Source organism: Sesamum indicum, linkage group LG2, assembly GCF_026168435.1.
Source record: "Sesamum indicum cultivar Baizhima isolate 11 linkage group LG2, ASM2616843v1, whole genome shotgun sequence".
NCBI classification, from domain to species: domain Eukaryota; kingdom Viridiplantae; phylum Streptophyta; class Magnoliopsida; order Lamiales; family Pedaliaceae; genus Sesamum; species Sesamum indicum.
Window position 1 is genome coordinate 16,152,724 of NC_142658.1, and position 18,690 is coordinate 16,171,413.

General features: G+C 36.9%; 2 protein-coding genes across 4 annotated transcripts; both read left to right on the forward strand.

Annotated features, from left to right (window-relative positions):
• The first annotated feature begins 109 nt into the window (after window positions 1–109).
• Window positions 110–3,345, forward strand: LOC105155932 (wall-associated receptor kinase 5-like). The gene is made up of 3 exons (XM_020692131.2): window positions 110–1,811; window positions 1,901–2,026; window positions 2,101–3,345. The coding sequence occupies exons 1-3, from the start codon at window positions 941–943 to the stop codon at window positions 3,261–3,263; spliced, it is 2,160 nt and encodes a 719-aa protein (XP_020547790.2). The 5' UTR covers window positions 110–940; the 3' UTR covers window positions 3,264–3,345.
• Window positions 3,346–6,505: 3,160 nt separating this feature from the next.
• Window positions 6,506–10,710, forward strand: LOC105155839 (wall-associated receptor kinase 5). 3 transcript variants are annotated; one of them, XM_088877595.1, is made up of 4 exons: window positions 6,506–6,850; window positions 8,122–9,157; window positions 9,248–9,373; window positions 9,449–10,710. In XM_088877595.1, the coding sequence occupies exons 2-4, from the start codon at window positions 8,287–8,289 to the stop codon at window positions 10,609–10,611; spliced, it is 2,160 nt and encodes a 719-aa protein (XP_088733721.1). In that variant the 5' UTR covers window positions 6,506–6,850; window positions 8,122–8,286; the 3' UTR covers window positions 10,612–10,710. The 3 variants fall into 3 exon arrangements, with proteins under 3 accessions (XP_088733721.1, XP_088733722.1, XP_011070114.1); XM_088877596.1 differs by having other exon boundaries at window positions 6,506–6,838; XM_011071812.3 differs by having other exon boundaries at window positions 6,506–9,157.
• Window positions 10,711–18,690: the final 7,980 nt, after the last annotated feature.

The window sequence follows — 18,690 nt, forward strand, 5'->3', positions numbered from 1 at the left end:
TAGTGTTAGTTTATTCAATTGATGCGAATGTCTTAAACCAAAGTTCATTTGCATTTTTGTTTCCTTAATGTTAATTTCATTCTCATAAATTTCCGCCCATCCTATTAATTAGAGATTAGTTTTAGTTTTGGTACTTATTTTATTAAATCGTGTGGGAACAATCTTTCTGTACTATTTGACGGCTAGAGCACTTGCCAGAGCCTTCTATGCATTTCGGTAAACACTATACGAAGTTGATATTTCGGAAAAAATCATGCTTGACGTTCAAGTTATTAGTATCTCAAGACTACTATTACTTGAAATGAACCATAGATTACAGGTACCATCTTGGACTCTGATTTGTATGTCAACAAATGCAAAGATTTGATGGAAAAAGAATCACACTACAGAGTTTCTCTTGTGTCTGCAATCAGAAACTGGTTTGACCCATTGATCCCATCTGTTCAAGGATTTGTTCCACCAGTATGAAGCTCAAATTCCCTCCTAGCAGGTAGCATTTTGTGAATGGCATCATATATCAGTCTTGAGTTGAAAGGTCAATTACCCAAAAACACTTCTTGGAGGCGATTTTCTATTTCATTGACCAATGTCCCCAGTTGCTCTTTCGTGGGACCTTATGAAATCTACGTAAATGTTTTCTTCTTTGCTAAGTTGTCAAAGCACATTCCAGAGATATCAATACAATATGCAATTTGTAGTTGATTGCACCTGCCATTTGTCCTCTGTCAACTCTTTTTCTCTTTTTTTTTTGTGGGATTTCAATGTCAGCATTAGACAAAGTCATAGAGGAAAACTGCAAAGAATTGCAAGGAATCAACAACCTTGAAGCTCAAGGTTTGACATGCTGCTGTAGCATTTCGACATCCCTATTGTGCTCTAGAAGGGTAGATGTGTGAAATCATAACAACAACTGGTAGCTGGATTAGGAACTAACCAAGAAATGGCACCTGACCATCATTTCTTGCTTGCTTTCCTAGTCATCTGCAGCGCCTCAATGCTGTTCCAAGCGGCAGAAATTAAAGCAGAAGCATTAGGTGATTGCCAAAGGAAATGTGGTGATGTAGAAATTCCTTATCCATTCGGCATGAGCAAGGGATGCTACCTCGACGAAGCGTTTAGAGTCGTTTGCAATGAGTCAACTGGTTCGGCTTTTCTACCTTTGATAGAATGGGAGGTAGAGAGCATCAACACCTTGACTCACACACTGCGACATAAGAATTTTCGTGGAGTAACACTTCCATTTAATAGTTCAAGAGGGCCGTATGTTTCTTCTTTCCCAACGGTTGCAGGCAATCATTACAGTATATCCAAGGCCAAAAACAAGTTTGTTGCAATAGGGTGCGATTTTCTTGCCTACCTTATTGATGAGGACACCGGCAAGGTCCAGGGATCGTGTTCGTCTCTCTGCAACCCCAATGATACAGTCCCCCTGCAGCTCTCATCTTGTGCAGGCTTGTTTTGCTGCGAGATAAGTTTCCCAGAAAGTCTAAGGAATTTGTCTGTATGGGTGTGGAGAACGGATTACAGGACAAAAGACTGGGAAAATGAATGTGCTTTCTTCACTTTTGTGGAGAAGGATTTCCTTAGTTTCAACAAGATGAAATTCTCTACATGTAACGAAAGCTATGTCGTCCCGATGATACATGAATGGGCAGTTGGGAATACAAGCTGCAATAAAGCAAGGGAAAGCTTAGATGAATACGTATGTGGCCACAATAGTAAGTGCATTGACTATTATCCAGTTCAGGGATACAGATGCCAATGCAACAACGGCTACCGAGGCAACCCTTATCTCCCTCAAAGCTGCCAAGGTAATATATAACAGTAATTCATTTATTTTGCACAAGCAACATTCAAGCAATCAGTAATTACATGTTTATTATTCGAATTCTACGTGCAGATGTTGATGAGTGTTCCAATCGGGAAGATAACAACTGCCCCGTGAAAACTCGTTGTGTTAACACAGAAGGCAGTTACTTCTGTTTGCCTAGTCGTACACGTATGCTTGAACTGCTGATCCCCTTAGGTATTCCTTCTCTTATAGCTTGTATTATTTCTTGGAGTTGGGCTAATAACACTGAATACTCATTGGACCAACAGGAACTGGACTCGGTGTTGGTCTTCTGATCTTAGTTGCCATTGGTATCTGGTGCTGGAGAAAGCTTGAACAGATAAAGAAACGCAAAATGAAGCAGAATTTTTTCAGGAGAAACGGGGGTCTACTATTGCAACAGCAGATATTCTCAACCAGGGGAAGTGCACTACTTGAATTGACACTTTTCAAGATTGAGGAGCTGGAGAAGGCCACAGACAACTTCAGTGGAAGTCGTGTTCTTGGAAAAGGAGGGCATGGAACTGTCTACAAGGGAATGTTATCAGACGGAAGAATAGTTGCCGTAAAGAAGGCTAACATAATCGATGACAGTCAACAAGTTCGGCAATTCGTAAATGAGGTTTCCATCCTGTCACAGATCAACCACAGGCACATAGTCAAGTTATTGGGCTGTTGTTTAGAAACTGAAGCTCCGTTGCTCGTATATGAATACATATCTAATGGCACCCTGTCGCAGCATCTTCATGATGAGCCTCACAGCTGCAGGTTTTCTTGGGAGAATCGGCTACGGGTTGCTGCTGAAGTTGCTGGGGCGCTGGCTTACATGCACTCCTACGCTTCAACCGCCATATTCCACAGGGATGTAAAGTCGAGCAACATATTGTTAGGCGAGAATTATAAGGCTGTAGTATCTGACTTTGGACTCTCAAGATCAGTACCCATTGACAAAACTCACTTGACAACATTGGTGGGAGGCACATTTGGTTATCTGGACCCTGGGTACTTCAGGTCTGGAAAACTAAATGACAAGAGCGATGTTTATGCATTTGGGGTCGTACTTGCCGAAATCCTTACAGGACAAAAGGCTGTCTCTGTCGAAGATGATCAGGGATTGGCGTTCCGTTTTCGATCAGCAGTTAAGGACGATTCTTTGTTTGACATTTTGGATAAAGTAGTGGTACATGAAGGGAAGGAGGAGGAAATTCTTGCATTGGCAAAGCTAGCTAAGAGATGTTTGAAAATAAATGCACATAAAAGACCAAGTATGAAAGAAATGGCGACAGAACTGGATCAACTGAGAAAGACAAAGGAGGTTCCAGGACATCAAGAGAGCTTAAGGAGAGAGTACCGTTCGATGAGTGAGAACTGCCACAGGTTTAGCGGTGGCGCCGAAGCAGAGGATGATCTACTTCTTCCTATTTCCTTTTAGGTCAGCTATTGCATGGTGGCAATGCATAATATTATATTAGTCATTGATTTATATTTTCTATTGGTACGTGGGAAATTATCAAGTTATGTTCCAAATATAAAGAATTACTTTAATTGACAGTTTAATATACTATAAAGCATAACAATGTGAGAAACATGTAGTTGGAGATAAAAGCATTACTTATCAGCAACAAAAATTACTTGTCTTCTCATCATTCCCTTTGTGCTTCTCCGTGATTTTCATAATTTTCTGCAGCAAGAAGTCGTTCTCAAGCTTCCTCGTTTCCCGCCTTTTATAATAGTACCTAATTATGGTAAGAGAGGAAAAGAATTAACATACCAGCAAACTCTTTTTTTCCTTCCTAATTCTATTCCTATCAAACTTCTCAAAATAATTATAAAAAAATAAGCTGCTTCAAAATATAATTCCCATCAGCAATCAAATTAGGCAAATCGACCCATCCCATGTCTGAGAACTCGTGGATTACAAGTTATAATGAAGCCGATTTCTATCACTTGGATTTTTGATAACCTCTTAGCAACGCTGCTACTGGAATTTCTTTCTTTTTCTACACTTTAGCTATTTTCTTGCAATTCTCTTTTATTCTATAAAAGCATCTAAAATGTCATAGATATATCAAAAAATAAATATCATATCATAAGAATACAAGAATATCAGTAGAAAAATACATTATATAATTTTACATAATTAATAAGTTTGTGTTACATATATATGAGATTAAGTAATAATTATAGTGAACAGAAATTTGGAGTGGCCTCACACCACTTTCGCATGTAAGAAACCTAGGTTCAAGTCCTCTGTTGTGCACACAATTTTTGTATTTTTGTATTTTTTTTTTTTTTTTTTTTTTTGTGAAATCCGTTAATTTTAACGGGTTTTTAATGGTGAGGACCACATTTGATGGAATTTTTATTTGTGAGATGCTAAATCTGATGAGTTGGAAATATAATGAACCAAATTTGGATAAAAGGCATACTTGAGGGACCAAAAATGATATTTACCCAAAATTGGTATATCAACAAAAGCAAGGATTTGACTAAAAGAGAAGCACATTGCAGGGAGTAAAATTTATTTTAGTCTCCAACATCTGATTTTAACTTTAAAATAACATTATTTTCAATTTACTTTAAATTAATCCCACCTTACGGAGTCTGTCATGCGTCTGAAATCAGGATCGGGGTTTGACCCATGGATACCATCTGTTCAAGGATTTACCTCCACCAGTACCAAGTAGGGGTGACAACGAGACGAGCTTGAGCTCGAACTTGGTAGTTTTTTTATTTTTTATTATTATTAGATTAAATCATGGGGTCGAATCACCAAATTTTTATATAAATTTATAAGTAATAAAATAGATTGCATAATGTATACTATGTTATAATATATCAAAATATAGTATGAAATTTTAATTTATTGTTATAAATATAAACTACTAATTAGTTTAGTAATAATATAATTAGTAAAATATACCAAAAAATAATTAATACTAAACAATTTAAAAATTGTAGAAAAGTATCCATTATCTGAAACAATGCAATCAATATACATAAAAATATTTTATAGTTGAGATTAATATATTTTCATTATCTGCAATAACTTATTTATAAATGTTAGTATTAGATTGATGTGACTATCATCATATATTGTTGAACAACATGGATTAATCGGGCCATCAAAATTCAGATCAAATCGTTAGATATGATCAAACTTACAGAAAAATATATTTGATAAAATTTTAGACCTATTGGATATACGGATGTCGAGATATCGTACTCGAAACATAAAAGTAATCATTAAAGACAGTGTATCGTTGAACCAGACCATGTGATTTTAGATCATACCGTCTAATATGATCTAATGGACACAGTCTTATATATATATTTAAATTTGGTATGAATCGAGTGCCTGAATTTTAAAGTATCATAATTATTGTTTAAACTTTTTTTATCTCATTATATATAATGAAACAATAATAAAAATAATTAAAATTGTTCAACCATCATCATTATTATTATCATTATTTTTAGATTAATTCATAGGGATCACTAAATTTCGACATAAATTTATAAGTAATAAAATAGATTGCATAATGTACAGTATGTATCTTGATATAAATTAGGGGTGGCAGATGAGTCGAGTCGGCTTGCGAGGCTCGATTTTGAGCTCGACTCGAGCTGACTTGTGTCTGTTCATGAGCTCGCGATCTCTTCTTATTTTTTTAAATTTTTTTATTTTTAAATTTTTTATATATTTAATTTTATATTTAATATTTGATCAATTTTATAATCAAAATTAACCATATATATTATAATTATTAATCAATATCATATATTTTATTTTGGATAATAATAAATTATGGTACTTTTATTTATACATTTAATCTTTATACAAAAATAAATTTATTCAACAACTTAGTAAATTATAATATTTTTTGTAATTACAATTATTATTTAATCTGGCATATATAAACTTTATGTTATATTTTAATATATATTTGTATTGCGTTATACATTTTTTAAATTGACAAGTAATTCACTTATGATTTTTTATTATTTATAAATTTATGCCAAAATTTAGTAATTTCTATGAATTAATCTAAAAATTATAATAATAATCATAATAATAACAATATTAGTAATAATAATAACAACAACAATAATATAATTTAATAATAATAATGATGATGATGATGATGATGGTTGAACAATTCTAATTATTATTTTATTATATATATAATGAGATTAAAAAGTTTAATCAATAATTACCATATCTTAAATTTCGGGCACCCGATTCATACGAAATTTAAATATATACAAGACTGTGTCCATTAGATTATATCTGACGATATGAGTTAAAATCACATGGCCTGATTTAACGATACACCGTCTTGAATGATTACTCTTATATTTTGAGTATGATATCTTAACATTCGTATTTTCAATAAGTTTAAAACTTTACCAAATGTATTTTTATGTAAGTTTGATCATATCTAATGGTTTGATCTGAATTTTGATGGTCCGAATAACCAATGTTGTTCAACAATATAAGATGATAGTTAGATCAATGTTATACTAACATTTATCAATATATAAATTTTGCAAATTGTGAACATATATTAATTTTAATTATATCTATCTAAAAATTTGATAATTGAATCTCATGATTTAAAATAATAATATTAGTAGTAGTTGTAATAATAATAATAATAATAATAATACAACAAAAGTCGAAACCCATCTCTCTCTCTTTTTCTTTCTGTCTTTCTCTTTCTAATCTCCATTCTTTCTCCATCTTTTTTCTTCACCAAATCCTTAGAACCCTAGCCCAAATCCATCTCTCCCTCCGCCACCGCCACCCACCACTTCTCCTCCCCCTCCCCCCCCCCCCCCCACAAGGAGAGAATTGCAAACTTTCTGCAAGAAGAACAAGATCCCTGCCAATATCACAAATGTCGCCATGGCCGACGCTCTCAAAACTCTTCACATCGTTGAAGGGATTGAGGAATTTTTGCAGTCATGTCAATCTGAAACTGCAGAATCATCCATTAATCGCCGGTGAGGTCGGAGGTAACATCTCCATTTGTGTGTTTTTGGATGTGATTCTGGCAAATGCGCTCGACTCGTCCGCCTGAGGCACCCTGGGGTGGTTCACGTGGTCCAGGCACTGTCGAGCTGACGAGCTCGAGCACAATTTCTCGAGCTCGAGCTTGGGAATGCAGTGTCGAGCTCGAGTTCGAAGTCGCAGAGTCGAGCTCGAGCTCGACAAAAATGGTGGAGCTGCCATCCCTAATATAAAACTCAAAAATTGATAAAAAAATTACAAGTGAATTACCTATCAATTAAAAAAAGTACAACACAATCCAAATATATATTAAAATATGACACAAAATTTATATAGGTCATATTAAATAATAATTTTAATTATAAAAAATATTATAATTTATTAAGTCGATGATTGAATTTATTTTTGTATAAAGATTAAATATATAAATAAAAGTATCATAATTTATTATTATCTAATATAAAATGTATGAAATTAATTAATAATTATAATATATGGTCAATTTTGAGTATAAAGTTGATAAAATATTGAATATAAAATTAAATATAAAAAAATTTTAAAAATAAAAATATATATAAAAAAATAAAAAAAAAAAAGGTCGCGAGTCGAAACAGAGAGGATTGAGCTCAGGTCGAGCATAGCAAGCTCTAATTCCCTCCTACTAGCTACCTTTTTGTGAATTGGCTTCATTGATCATTCTTCAGGAGAAAGGTCAATTACCCAAAAAAAATTGAGAACACTGCTTGGACACGGTTTCTATCCCCAGTTGGTCTTTTCCGGAAAAATAAAAAACAACTTCCTTGTGATATTGTATATGAGCAAATTATTTTCATATGAGAAAATGAATAGCAATTTTTCTTTCATTGTTTTTAAAAATACGGTCATTTTATCCCCCATGTGTTTCTTAAAAATGAAGCAATTTACCTCCCTGTTACTGTACCCTTAAGGAGCTAAATTGCTTCGTTTTAAAAAAATACAGGGGGAAATTGTATTATTTTTTCGTAGAGAGATAATTTACTATTTTACAATGTCACATGATTGCTATTATTTTTTTGTAAGAGGATAATTTGTTTGTTTTTAATATCACATGTAAGTAAATTGCATTAAAGCACCGTCCACACAATATCACATGTTTGGAACTTTATGTAATCTAGATGAGTGTTTTCTTTGCTGTGTTGTCAAAGCACCGTCCACACAATATCAATCCTATTGTGCAATTTGGAGCTGATTGCCGCTGACTTTTCTACTCTAACAACTCTTTTGTTTGGGCTTCAAGTGATCAGCAACAGACGGAAGTCATAGAAGAATCAACGACTCTGACTCAAGATTCGGCTTTGTGGTGTAACTGTGTAGCATAATTTCCACATCCCTGTTGTGCTGTTGGAGAGATGTGTGCAGTCATGAAAACAAGCTTTAGATGGATTAGGAACTAACCAAGAAAATGGCAACTGATCATCGTTTCTTGCTTGTTTTTCTGATCATCTGCAGCGCCTCAACGCTCTTGCAAGCTGCAGAGATAAAAGCAGAAGCATCAGGTGATTGCCAAAGGAAATGTGGTGATATAGAAGTTCCTTATCCATTTGGCATGAGCAAGGGATGCTACCTCGATGAAACATTCAGAATCATTTGCAATGAGTCAACTGGTTCTGCTTCTCTAGCTTTGTTAGACTGGGAGGTAGAGAGCATCAATATCTCAATGCACACGCTGCGACACAAGAATTTCAGAGGTGTAACGATTCCGTTTAATGGATCAGGAGGGCCTTATGTTTCTTTCTTCCCACTGGTTGTACGGCAGCATTACAGTATACCCAAGGCCATGAATCAGTTTGTCGCAATGGGGTGTGATATTGTTGTCTACCTTATTGATGAAGACACCAGCAAGGTCCAGGGATCGTGCTCGTCTCTTTGCAACCCCAACGAGACAGTCCCTGTGCAGCTTTCTTCTTGTTCCGGCCTGTTTTGCTGCGAGATAAGTTTCCCAGAAACTCTAAGATATTTGTCTGTAAGGGTACACAGAACGGATTACATGACAAAAGCCTGGGAAAATCAATGTGGTTTCTTCACTTTTGTGGAGAAGGATTTCCTTAGCTTCAATAACATGAAATTCTCTACATGTAATGAAAGCTATGTTGTCCCGATGATACATGAATGGGCAGTTGGTAATACAGGCTGCAATGAAGCAAGGGAAAGCATAGATGAATATGTGTGTGGCCAGAATACTCATTGCATTGACTATTATCCAGCTCAGGGATACAGATGCAAATGCAACAACGGCTACCGAGGCAACCCTTATCTCCATCAAGGCTGCCAGGGTAATATATAACACTAATGCATTTATTTCTCACACGCAACATTAAAACGATCAGTAATTACATGTTTGCTAATTCGAATTCTACGTGCAGACATTGATGAGTGTTCCAATCGGGAAGATAACAACTGCCCCGTGAAAACTCATTGTGTTAACACAGAAGGCAGTTACTTCTGTTTGCCTAATCGTACACGTATGCTTGAACTGCTGATCCCATTAGGTAATTTAAATCCTTCTAGCTTGTAATGTTTCTTGGAGTTGGGCTAATAACACTGAATAGTCGTTGCAACAACAGGAACCGGCCTCGGTGTTGGTCTTCTAATATTAGTTGCCACTGGTATCTGGACTTGGAGAAAGCTTAAACAAATAAATGAAAGAAAAATGAAGCAGAAATTTTTCAGGAGAAATGGGGGTCTACTACTGCAACAGCAGGTATTCTCAACCTGGGGAAGTGCACTACTTGAATTGACACTTTTCAAGATTGAGGAGCTGGAGAAGGCCACAGACAACTTCAGCAGAAGTCGTGTTCTAGGGAAAGGAGGACTTGGCACCGTCTACAAGGGAATGTTATCAGACGGAAGAATAGTTGCCGTAAAGAAGGCTAACATAATCGCTGACAGTCAACAAGTTCAGTCATTCATAAATGAGGTTTCCATCCTGTCACAAATCAACCACAGGCACATAGTCAAGTTACTGGGCTGTTGTTTAGAAACTGAAGTTCCGTTGCTCGTTTATGAATACATATCTAACGGCACCCTGTCGCATCACCTTCATGATGAGCCTAACAGCTCCTTATTTTCTTGGGAGAATCGGCTACGCATTGCTGCTGAAGTTGCAGGGGCGCTAGCTTACATGCACTCCTATGCTTCAACAGCCATATTCCACAGAGATGTAAAGTCGAGCAACATATTATTAGACGAAAATTACAAGGCTGTAGTATCTGACTTTGGACTCTCAAGATCAGTACCCATTGACAAAACTCACTTGACAACATTGGTAGGAGGCACATTTGGTTATCTGGACCCTGAGTACTTCAGGTCGGGAAAACTAAACGAAAAGAGCGATGTTTATGCTTTTGGGGTCGTTCTTGCTGAAATCCTTACAGGACAAAAGGCCGTCTCCAACGAAGATGATGAGGGATTGGCGTTTCGCTTTCGATCAGCAGTTAAGGACGATAATTTGTTTCACATTTTGGATAAAGTAGTGGTTTCTGAAGGTAAGGAGGAGGAAATTCTTCCACTGGCTAAGCTAGCTAAGAGATGTTTGAAAATAAAAGCGCATAATAGACCAAGTATGAAAGAAGTGGCAGCAGAACTCGATCAACTGAGAAAGACAAAGGAGGTTCCTGGACATCAAGAGAGCTTATGGAGAAAGTACAGTTCGGTGAATGAGAACTGCCACAGGTTTAGCATTGGTTCTGAAGCAGAGGATGATCATCTTCTTCCCATTTCATTCTAGGCCTGCTAGAAAGTATCACCAGGTAGTAAAAGTTTAGGCCAAATTACATGGTGAAAGTGTAAAATATTACATTAGTTATCAAATTATATATATTATTTTTGTTTGGAGTTTCAATTTAAAAATGGTTTGGGTTAAATACAATTTACCCCATGTGACATGTGAAATGAATAAAAAAATTTCACTAAAAAAATATTAGCAAATTACGTTCTGTGTTTTGAATAATTAAATAATTTATCGCTCTATTAATAATTTTTTTAATGGGTTTTTTTTGCTTATTTCACATATCATAAGGGGGTAAATTATATTTTTTGCTTTTAAATATAAAGAGTTAGTTTAATTGATATTATAGTATATATTTCATCATCAAATTAAGTGCTAACTTGTGTCAGATCGAAGTGTGTAATAAAATTATGCTTTGCAGCCAATGAATTAAGCTAATTATGTTACACCACATGCAACATATACATGTATGCTGATCAAATCAAGTCAAATAATTGGGTATTATCCATTTCTTATTCAATATTTACAACTTAATTTCCATGTTGTATTTGCTATTATTATATGAATAAAATACATTTTATCATCCGAACTTTGTTCATTTTTACACTTTTTTATTAAAACTTTTTTGGTGTCAACTTTTTTTTTTTCACAAAAACCACCTAAAGGTAGGGGGAAGCTTTTTAGAGTCCCCAGTCCTTCTATATTAAAATGCCCAAGAATAGTTACAGCAAGGAGAGCTACCTCCCTAAAATTTTTAGAATAGCCACAAACAAGGAGTACTACTCCCTTACAAATAGAGCAACGTTAAACAAGGAGTACTACTCCTTTACAACAAAAGATACGAGCAGGTGTACTAAGAAAAATTATGGCGAGTCAAATTGTTATCCCACCACATCGTGGATCGCACAACACCTGCAATAAATCTGTACAAAAGAGTCAAGCCAGAATGTATGTAATGTTCCAAAAGATAAATAAATGAACATTAGTATTAGCATGGAGATCATGTTTGTATGGCTTGTAGCCGTTGAACCTGTGAAAGGAGTTCATAAGACCTGCAAATGATATAACAACAAACAACCAGATAAACGAGCACAACAGAGTGACAAAATCAGAAGGTATTCAGACAAACATTGGCCATAACATCAACCATATGAACGAGTAACCTCCAAGGAATCCATACAGGTATAATCACATAAATAGTACAAAAAAGGCTCAGATAGGACAACAAGTGTCGACAAAGAACCAATCAGTAATGAAGTACCCCTAATTTTATGGAAAATATTTTAACTGAAATTAGAGGTACTAGTACTTCTGATTCTAATGGCAGGGAAGGAGCATGCGTCAAGTCTAATCAAACCTTTAGAAATACCTGTGATATTATTAGGAGATAGAATAGTGAGATGTTGATCGAGACATGCTTGGTTAGGAAAATAATCGGCCACTTGGTTACCCTCTCTAAAAGTATGTGATATCTTGAACTCAGTTTAGGATAGAAGATTTTTAATTTGTTGCAGTAGATTTTGAAGGTGCCATGGCCCATGGGAGGGAGAGGAAATGAGTTTGAGGGCGATGTTGGCATCTATTTCCATCCAAACTTTCCTAATGTTGCTATAAATGCATAATTTAATACCTCTATAGATAGCTTTCAGTTCTGCTGCTGTGTTGGAGATGAGGACAAGATGTTCCTGAAATGCAAGGACGGTCTGACTAAGATGATTTCTAATGATACTGCGTGCCCTTGAGACGCCTGGATTTCCTTTTGAAGCCCCATCCATGTTCAATTTGAACCATTCTCTATTTGGCTTAATTTTAAAAAGGGATGCAACGGATCTGTCCCATTCCCATTGTATAGCTCTCACGAGGTTAGTTTTACCTAGAAGATGAAAATAATTGAGGGTTTATGAGATAATACGATTAGCTTTGAAAGGAGCCCCCTAAAATATGGCAGCATTCCTGCAAATCCAAGTGTTCCACATGATTAGTGGGGGAAGAATATCTCTGATGTGAAGTTGATTAGAAATATTACTTCTCCAGACTTGAAGGATCATGAAAAAATTATTCGTATCTAGAATATTGAGTTGAAATTTGGAGGTAAAGAAGCTCAAAACTTCAAGGAAAACCTTGTTATGAAGGAAAATGTAAGGGATAGTCTCCTCCTCCTTCAAACAACAAACACATCCATAGGCCAGGAGATGCCCTTTTGTTTGAGTCTGTTGTCAATTGGTATCCAGTTATGGAGGACTTTCCAAATAAAGATAGAAATAGTAGGCCTAACGAGGTGGGACCACATATTTTTGAAGCTGGGTAGTGAAGGTTTGTGATCTCTAGTAATCTCCCGCGCTGATTTTGTAGAAAAGGAAACATGGGGGGATGGTTTCCAATGCATAAAATCTTGATGTTGAGGATTAATGGGGATCTGCAAAATAAGATTAATGGGGATCTGCAAAATAAGCTTCATAATATGCTGAGAAACAACTTCTTTCAATTTATCAATATCCCATGTATTGATGGTCCAGAAGTTTTTTACCAAGGCATTTGAGGCTCTATTGGGGGTTTGTGAGGGAATGAAGGATGCCTACAGGGAGTCAACAGTCATACCAGAAAGAAACATTGCTAGCTCCCAGGCTCCAGAAAATGTTCTCCTGAGAGACAGATTTAATGCTACAAATTCTTTTCCAAATGTTAGAGTCTTTCAGTTTAGCTTTAGTTTGAGGCAGGTGTAGACTTTTTACAGTATCTACTGATAGTAAAGCTTCCCCATAGAGAATTATTTTGTCTCAACAGCCACCAGAGTTTATGGGTGAAGGCTGTGACAGTATCCTTGATGTTTCTGATACCCAAGCCCCCTCTTCACAAGGATAGCAGATGAATGCCCATTTAGTCCAATGAATTTTTGGTGGTCAGTAGTGGATCCCTAAAAGAATTTGATAAAAAGTTGTTCAATTTTCTATAGAGTGCCAACAGGAGTACTCAATACTTAAAGAAGATATATAGGCATAGAAGATAGAACACTTTTAATAAGTAGAAGCCTGCCCCCTTGTGAAAAATGTTTCCCATCCACTGATCCTGTTTCCGATTTTGTCAATAAGGGGTTCAAATAAAATTTTCTTCTTATGTCCTTTATGCAGTGGAGCTCCAGGATAGGTGATAGGAAGACATTTGAGGTTGAAGCCTGTAATGGATTTGATTATGTGGGTTGGCCTTTTTACCAGGGATAAAGAAGCTCTTGGAGTGATTGATTTTTTTGGCCTGATTGGTCCTCATATAGATCCAGGGATTGCAACAGTTTGGTCAGAGAGTGTTCCTCACATTTGGTGAAAATAATGATGTCATTCGCATAGGCCAGGTGAGACACTTTAGTTTTACAGCCCGTCTGATTGAACATATCAGAATTCTGTGAGAAAAGGTGATTAAGCCCTCTGGATAGAGCCTCTGAAGCAAGGATGAATAGTGCAGGAGATATTGGGTCACCTTGTCTAAGGGCCTGAGATGCTTTGAAGAAGCCAGATGGTTCTCCATTAACCAGAATGGTAAACTAACAGTGTTCAATAGCGTGCTTGATGAGATAATAAATCTGGAGGGGAAACCCATCTTCTCAAGAATCACATAGAGAAATTTCTAGTTCACCCTGTCATAAGCCTTGGACATATCCTATTTTAAGATAAGATTCCCTTTGCTATGTCTCATGTCGAGATGATGTGTCATTTCTTGGGCCAGAAGGATATTGTCAGCAATGAGCCTACCAGGCACAAAACCAGTCTGGGATGGGGAAATAAGGCCAGGTAGAGCTTGGGAGATTTTAGTGTAAAGAAGCTTGGGCAAGATCTTATTAGTAATATTGCAGAGGAAGATAGGTCTAAACTCGGACCAGGATTGGGGTGAGTCATTTTTAGGGATGAGAATGATAGATGTGGCAGTGAAGCTTCTGGGCATAGGGGTGCCCCTAAAGAAATCCATGACAGCTACAGTGACATCCTCTGCGATAGTATTCCAACAAGCTTGAAAGATGCTGAAGAGAATCCATCAGCCTAGCTACACTGTCTTTATTAATAGAAAAGAGAATTTATTTAATATCTTCTTGGGAGCGTGGTTGGCAGAGATTAAGGAGGACATCTTGATGAATTTGAGAAAATTGGAATGGGAAATCATGAGGTAGTGAGGTAGTAGAGATATCACATAAGAGACTTTCAAAGAAGTGAACTACAGATTCCTTAATTTGAGTAGAGTCGGTTATTTCAATTTGATTATTCATCACTTTGGAGATTCTAGATTTCAACATTTTCTTCTTAACAGAGGAGTGAAAGAATTCGGTGTTCCTTTCTCCCGCTTCAAACCATTTGCAGTTGCTTTTCTGCCTCCAAAATTCAGATTCAAGGTTAAGAGCATGGACCAAAGCAGCATTTTGTTTGTTAAGTTGATCAAATTGCTTTTGGATGGCAGCCTATCAAATTGCTTCTTTGCTTCATTAGTAGAAGCCTTGGCTTGTCCACTAGAGAGAAGATATTGCCAAAATTATCCTTATTCCACTGCTTCAGGTGATCCTTAAGCCTATATAGCTTCTATTGCAACTTGTGCATACCATATCCCTGGATTGGGGTATCCCAGGATTGTTTAACCATGTCTTAGAAGTTGTGGTGCATAATCCACATATGCTGAAATTTGAAAGAGGAAGGAACTTTGTCCTCTGTTCTAGTGGCAGTAATTAACAGTGGGTGGTGATATGACAATCTTCTGGAAAGATGTGAAACTCTAGTGGAATTGAATAATTCAGCCTATTCTTGACAATATAAGACTCTATCTAAGCACCTCCAAACCCTTTTGTTAGTCCATGTGAAAGGTTCCCCTTCAAATCCTGGATCAATTAATCCACTATCTAAGACCATGTCATTAAAGTCCTCAATAGAGCCCAAGCTATTGATACTGTTTCCTTGGTTTTCATTTGTATGTAGCATAGTGTTGAAATCTCCTCCAACAATCAAGGTACTTTGTTGAGGACAACATTCTAAGCTCCTCCCATAAGGCTCTCCTGCGATTCCTATAACATTTGACATATACAAAACTACAAAGAATATCCTTTTGAAGAAGTATAGAACATATTTTCACATGAAGGAGTTGATTAGAATTCTATACCACCTTAACATCAAAACCAAACTGAGCAAGACACCAGATTTTGTTAGAAATATTAGAGAAAACATAATGAAAGCCAAACCTGTGAACGAAAGAAACATCTTCAACTTGAATAAAAGGTTCCAGCAAAACCAAAATATGAGGTCTATGAGTTAAAAGCATGTCAAAGAGACTTTTCTGTTTATCTATCTTACCAATACCTCGAACATTCCAAATTATAATTTTGGTCATGTAAAATTATAGAGAGGAAGAGAAAACAGACCTTGTGTACCTTTTAGGGAGGGTCTTAGTAACACTGTTACCTTTGTTCTTTTTTCCTTTACCTCCAACTTTGCCTGTTTTGATAGAGTTAACTTCCATAGAATTGTTTCTCTTTAATTTTTTAGATATAGTTGAGTCTTCCAAAATGAGTTCCTGAAGGTAAGATTCCAGTGTTGTGTCATTGACATTTTGATGGATCTCTTGGTCTCCTGCTTGTACATGTGGCTGGAGCTCAATATCAAGCTCCAGAAGTGAGTCGTTGTCATCCAGGCTTTGAAATCTGTTGTAGATTGGTGTGACTGCCTCCTCTGTGTCACTACTTTCTTTAATGTTCTGAGCCTCACTTTCACTAGTTTCCTCGGTAGCTTGAATCTCAATGATATCCATCTCACAAAGGAACTTATTTTTTTGTTTTTCGTTGCTACATTCTCCTCTTAATGGGATTCTAGTTCCTAGTGCCTTTGTTGAAATGCAGCCCTTGTTACCACTTTTTGGGGTCTTCTTAGCTTTTCCTCTGGCTTTTAGCTTGCTTCTGGAACTTAGTTCATGGTTTTCAGCATCACAATCCCTATCTAATAATTCTACAATTAAGGGATCATCCAAGTTGTAGTTCTCCATGTTGATGTGCATTTTTCTCCTTGAGGCATCAAAGTAGTGTGACAGGTCCATCCCTGTATGGAAGCTCCTTGATAAGTTTCAGAGTCTGGAGATAATCTTGCTGGAGTTCCTGTATTGTCCATCTTTAAATTCCCTTGCTTTCCATGGCTCTGAATTTGTTCCACTTGATTGTCATTCTCCTGTTGATCTTTGTCCCTCTTTTCTCGCTGGTTAGCTATTGAACATTCCGCCTGTAAACGAAAAGAGATAAGGGTGTGTTTGGAGTTGATCATGCTCACTGTAAACGTGCCTTGAAGGCCCAATCTAGCAATAAGTTGATCCATTTAGCTGTAAGGGGGTGCTCCATGTGAGAATTTTCCGATAAGGGAAAATCAATGGGCCGTCGCAAGCTCCTCCGTCTCAGCATCTGCAGATGAAAGAGTGGGGCGGCCTTGGCTAACGAACTTGATACCGAGTGGCTGGGGGTTATGATTGGCCAAAAATAATTTTCTGAGACCAAAGGGATGTTGACGGAGACTCCAATTTCCTGCCGAATTGGAAACAACTTCAGCAAATGATTTTATCATAGGAATGGTGGTTTCTATTGCTCAACCTGTTTCTGCATAACGAGGGGCAAATTATGAGTTAACTCGTCCAAGTAGGTATCGAGAAGAGACTCAACTGAGTTGGCGACCAAGGTCTCCACAGGCGTCGAGGCTCCAATGGTGGTTTCTTATTGGAGGGGTTGGTCCACCATGGGAAGGCGAGTACATCGGTTGTTCTCCGACAGTCAACGTCCGTCAGATGGTGGAGAAAAGGGTGCGCAATCGACGGCGTTTCGGATGTTTCGAATTTTTGTGATTTATGCAAGGCCTTAATGAAAATTGTTGGGAGATGGCTCGTTCGACTCGGTGGTCTGCGACAAGAGGCGTTCAGGTAAGAGCCCACCTTCTGTGGTTGGTGAAACCCAAAAATTGATTGGGGGGATCTGTTCGCCTCGTGATGGGGAGTCGAACGGTATGTGCGGCGACTGGTGTCTTGTCGGGATGGGTTTGGAATTTGAGAAAGACGATGGTGGTGAAAATGTCGGCGAATACATAACTTCGGCTGGCGAGTGGCGGCCCGTCGGGGCCAGATTCAAAGCATGCGCAGCATGGCTGGAGAGATCGTTGGACGGTGATTTTGGATGTGGTGCGCGTGGACGGAAAAGATTTCGGCGGCTGGCCGGTGGCGGCAAGGCGAAAATAGTAAATTGTTGTTTGCTATACCTTTAATTCTCTCTCAGCTTTGCTTTGAGCTTCGATTTCCTCTTAGACTCCAATTTTTTATTTTTTTTGTGTCATCTTACCATCTCAATTTTGTGAAATTTGCACTTTGTCATTTATGATCGTCTTTTTGTTGATTTTTCTGCTGGAAAAACATCACGTGTTGTGCATATATAAAAAATATCACATCACATAATTATTATACATTACATATGCTTTGTTGAAAACAGTTATACATGACAAAGTGTAAAATTGTGTAAAATTAAGATAGTGAGTTGACACAAAAAAAAAGGGTTAAATCCATTTTGACCTCCTGTGATATAACAAAATATCAAAAACCCCCTTATGAAATTTTTAATATCAAAAGTCACCCTATGTTACCAATAAATAATCACACCGCTCCCTGATCAATTTGAATTTATTATTTAGGAAACAATGACTAAAATACCCTTCTAGTCAATCGGTCAACTAGGCTTATTAATATATAATTATTTTAATTTATAATTTTTAACATACATTTATAATACATATAATTATAATTTATAAAAAAAAAATTCAAAAATAACAATTATATCCCACCCCCCACCCCCAACCCCACCTCCATCTTCTTCCCCCCTTCCCCACCCCTTCCACCTCCAAACCCCCCCTTCCCTCCCCCGTCGCCCAGGGTGAGGAGGGTGCCGGCCCTCCTCTTCAGCAGCGGCAGTGGCGACGACGCCGCCGCTGCTGTTTTTTTTAATTATATATAAAATTAATTTTAATTAATTAAAATAATATTTTTATATAAATAATTAAGTAATTATTATATAAAAGAATATTTTATTATTAA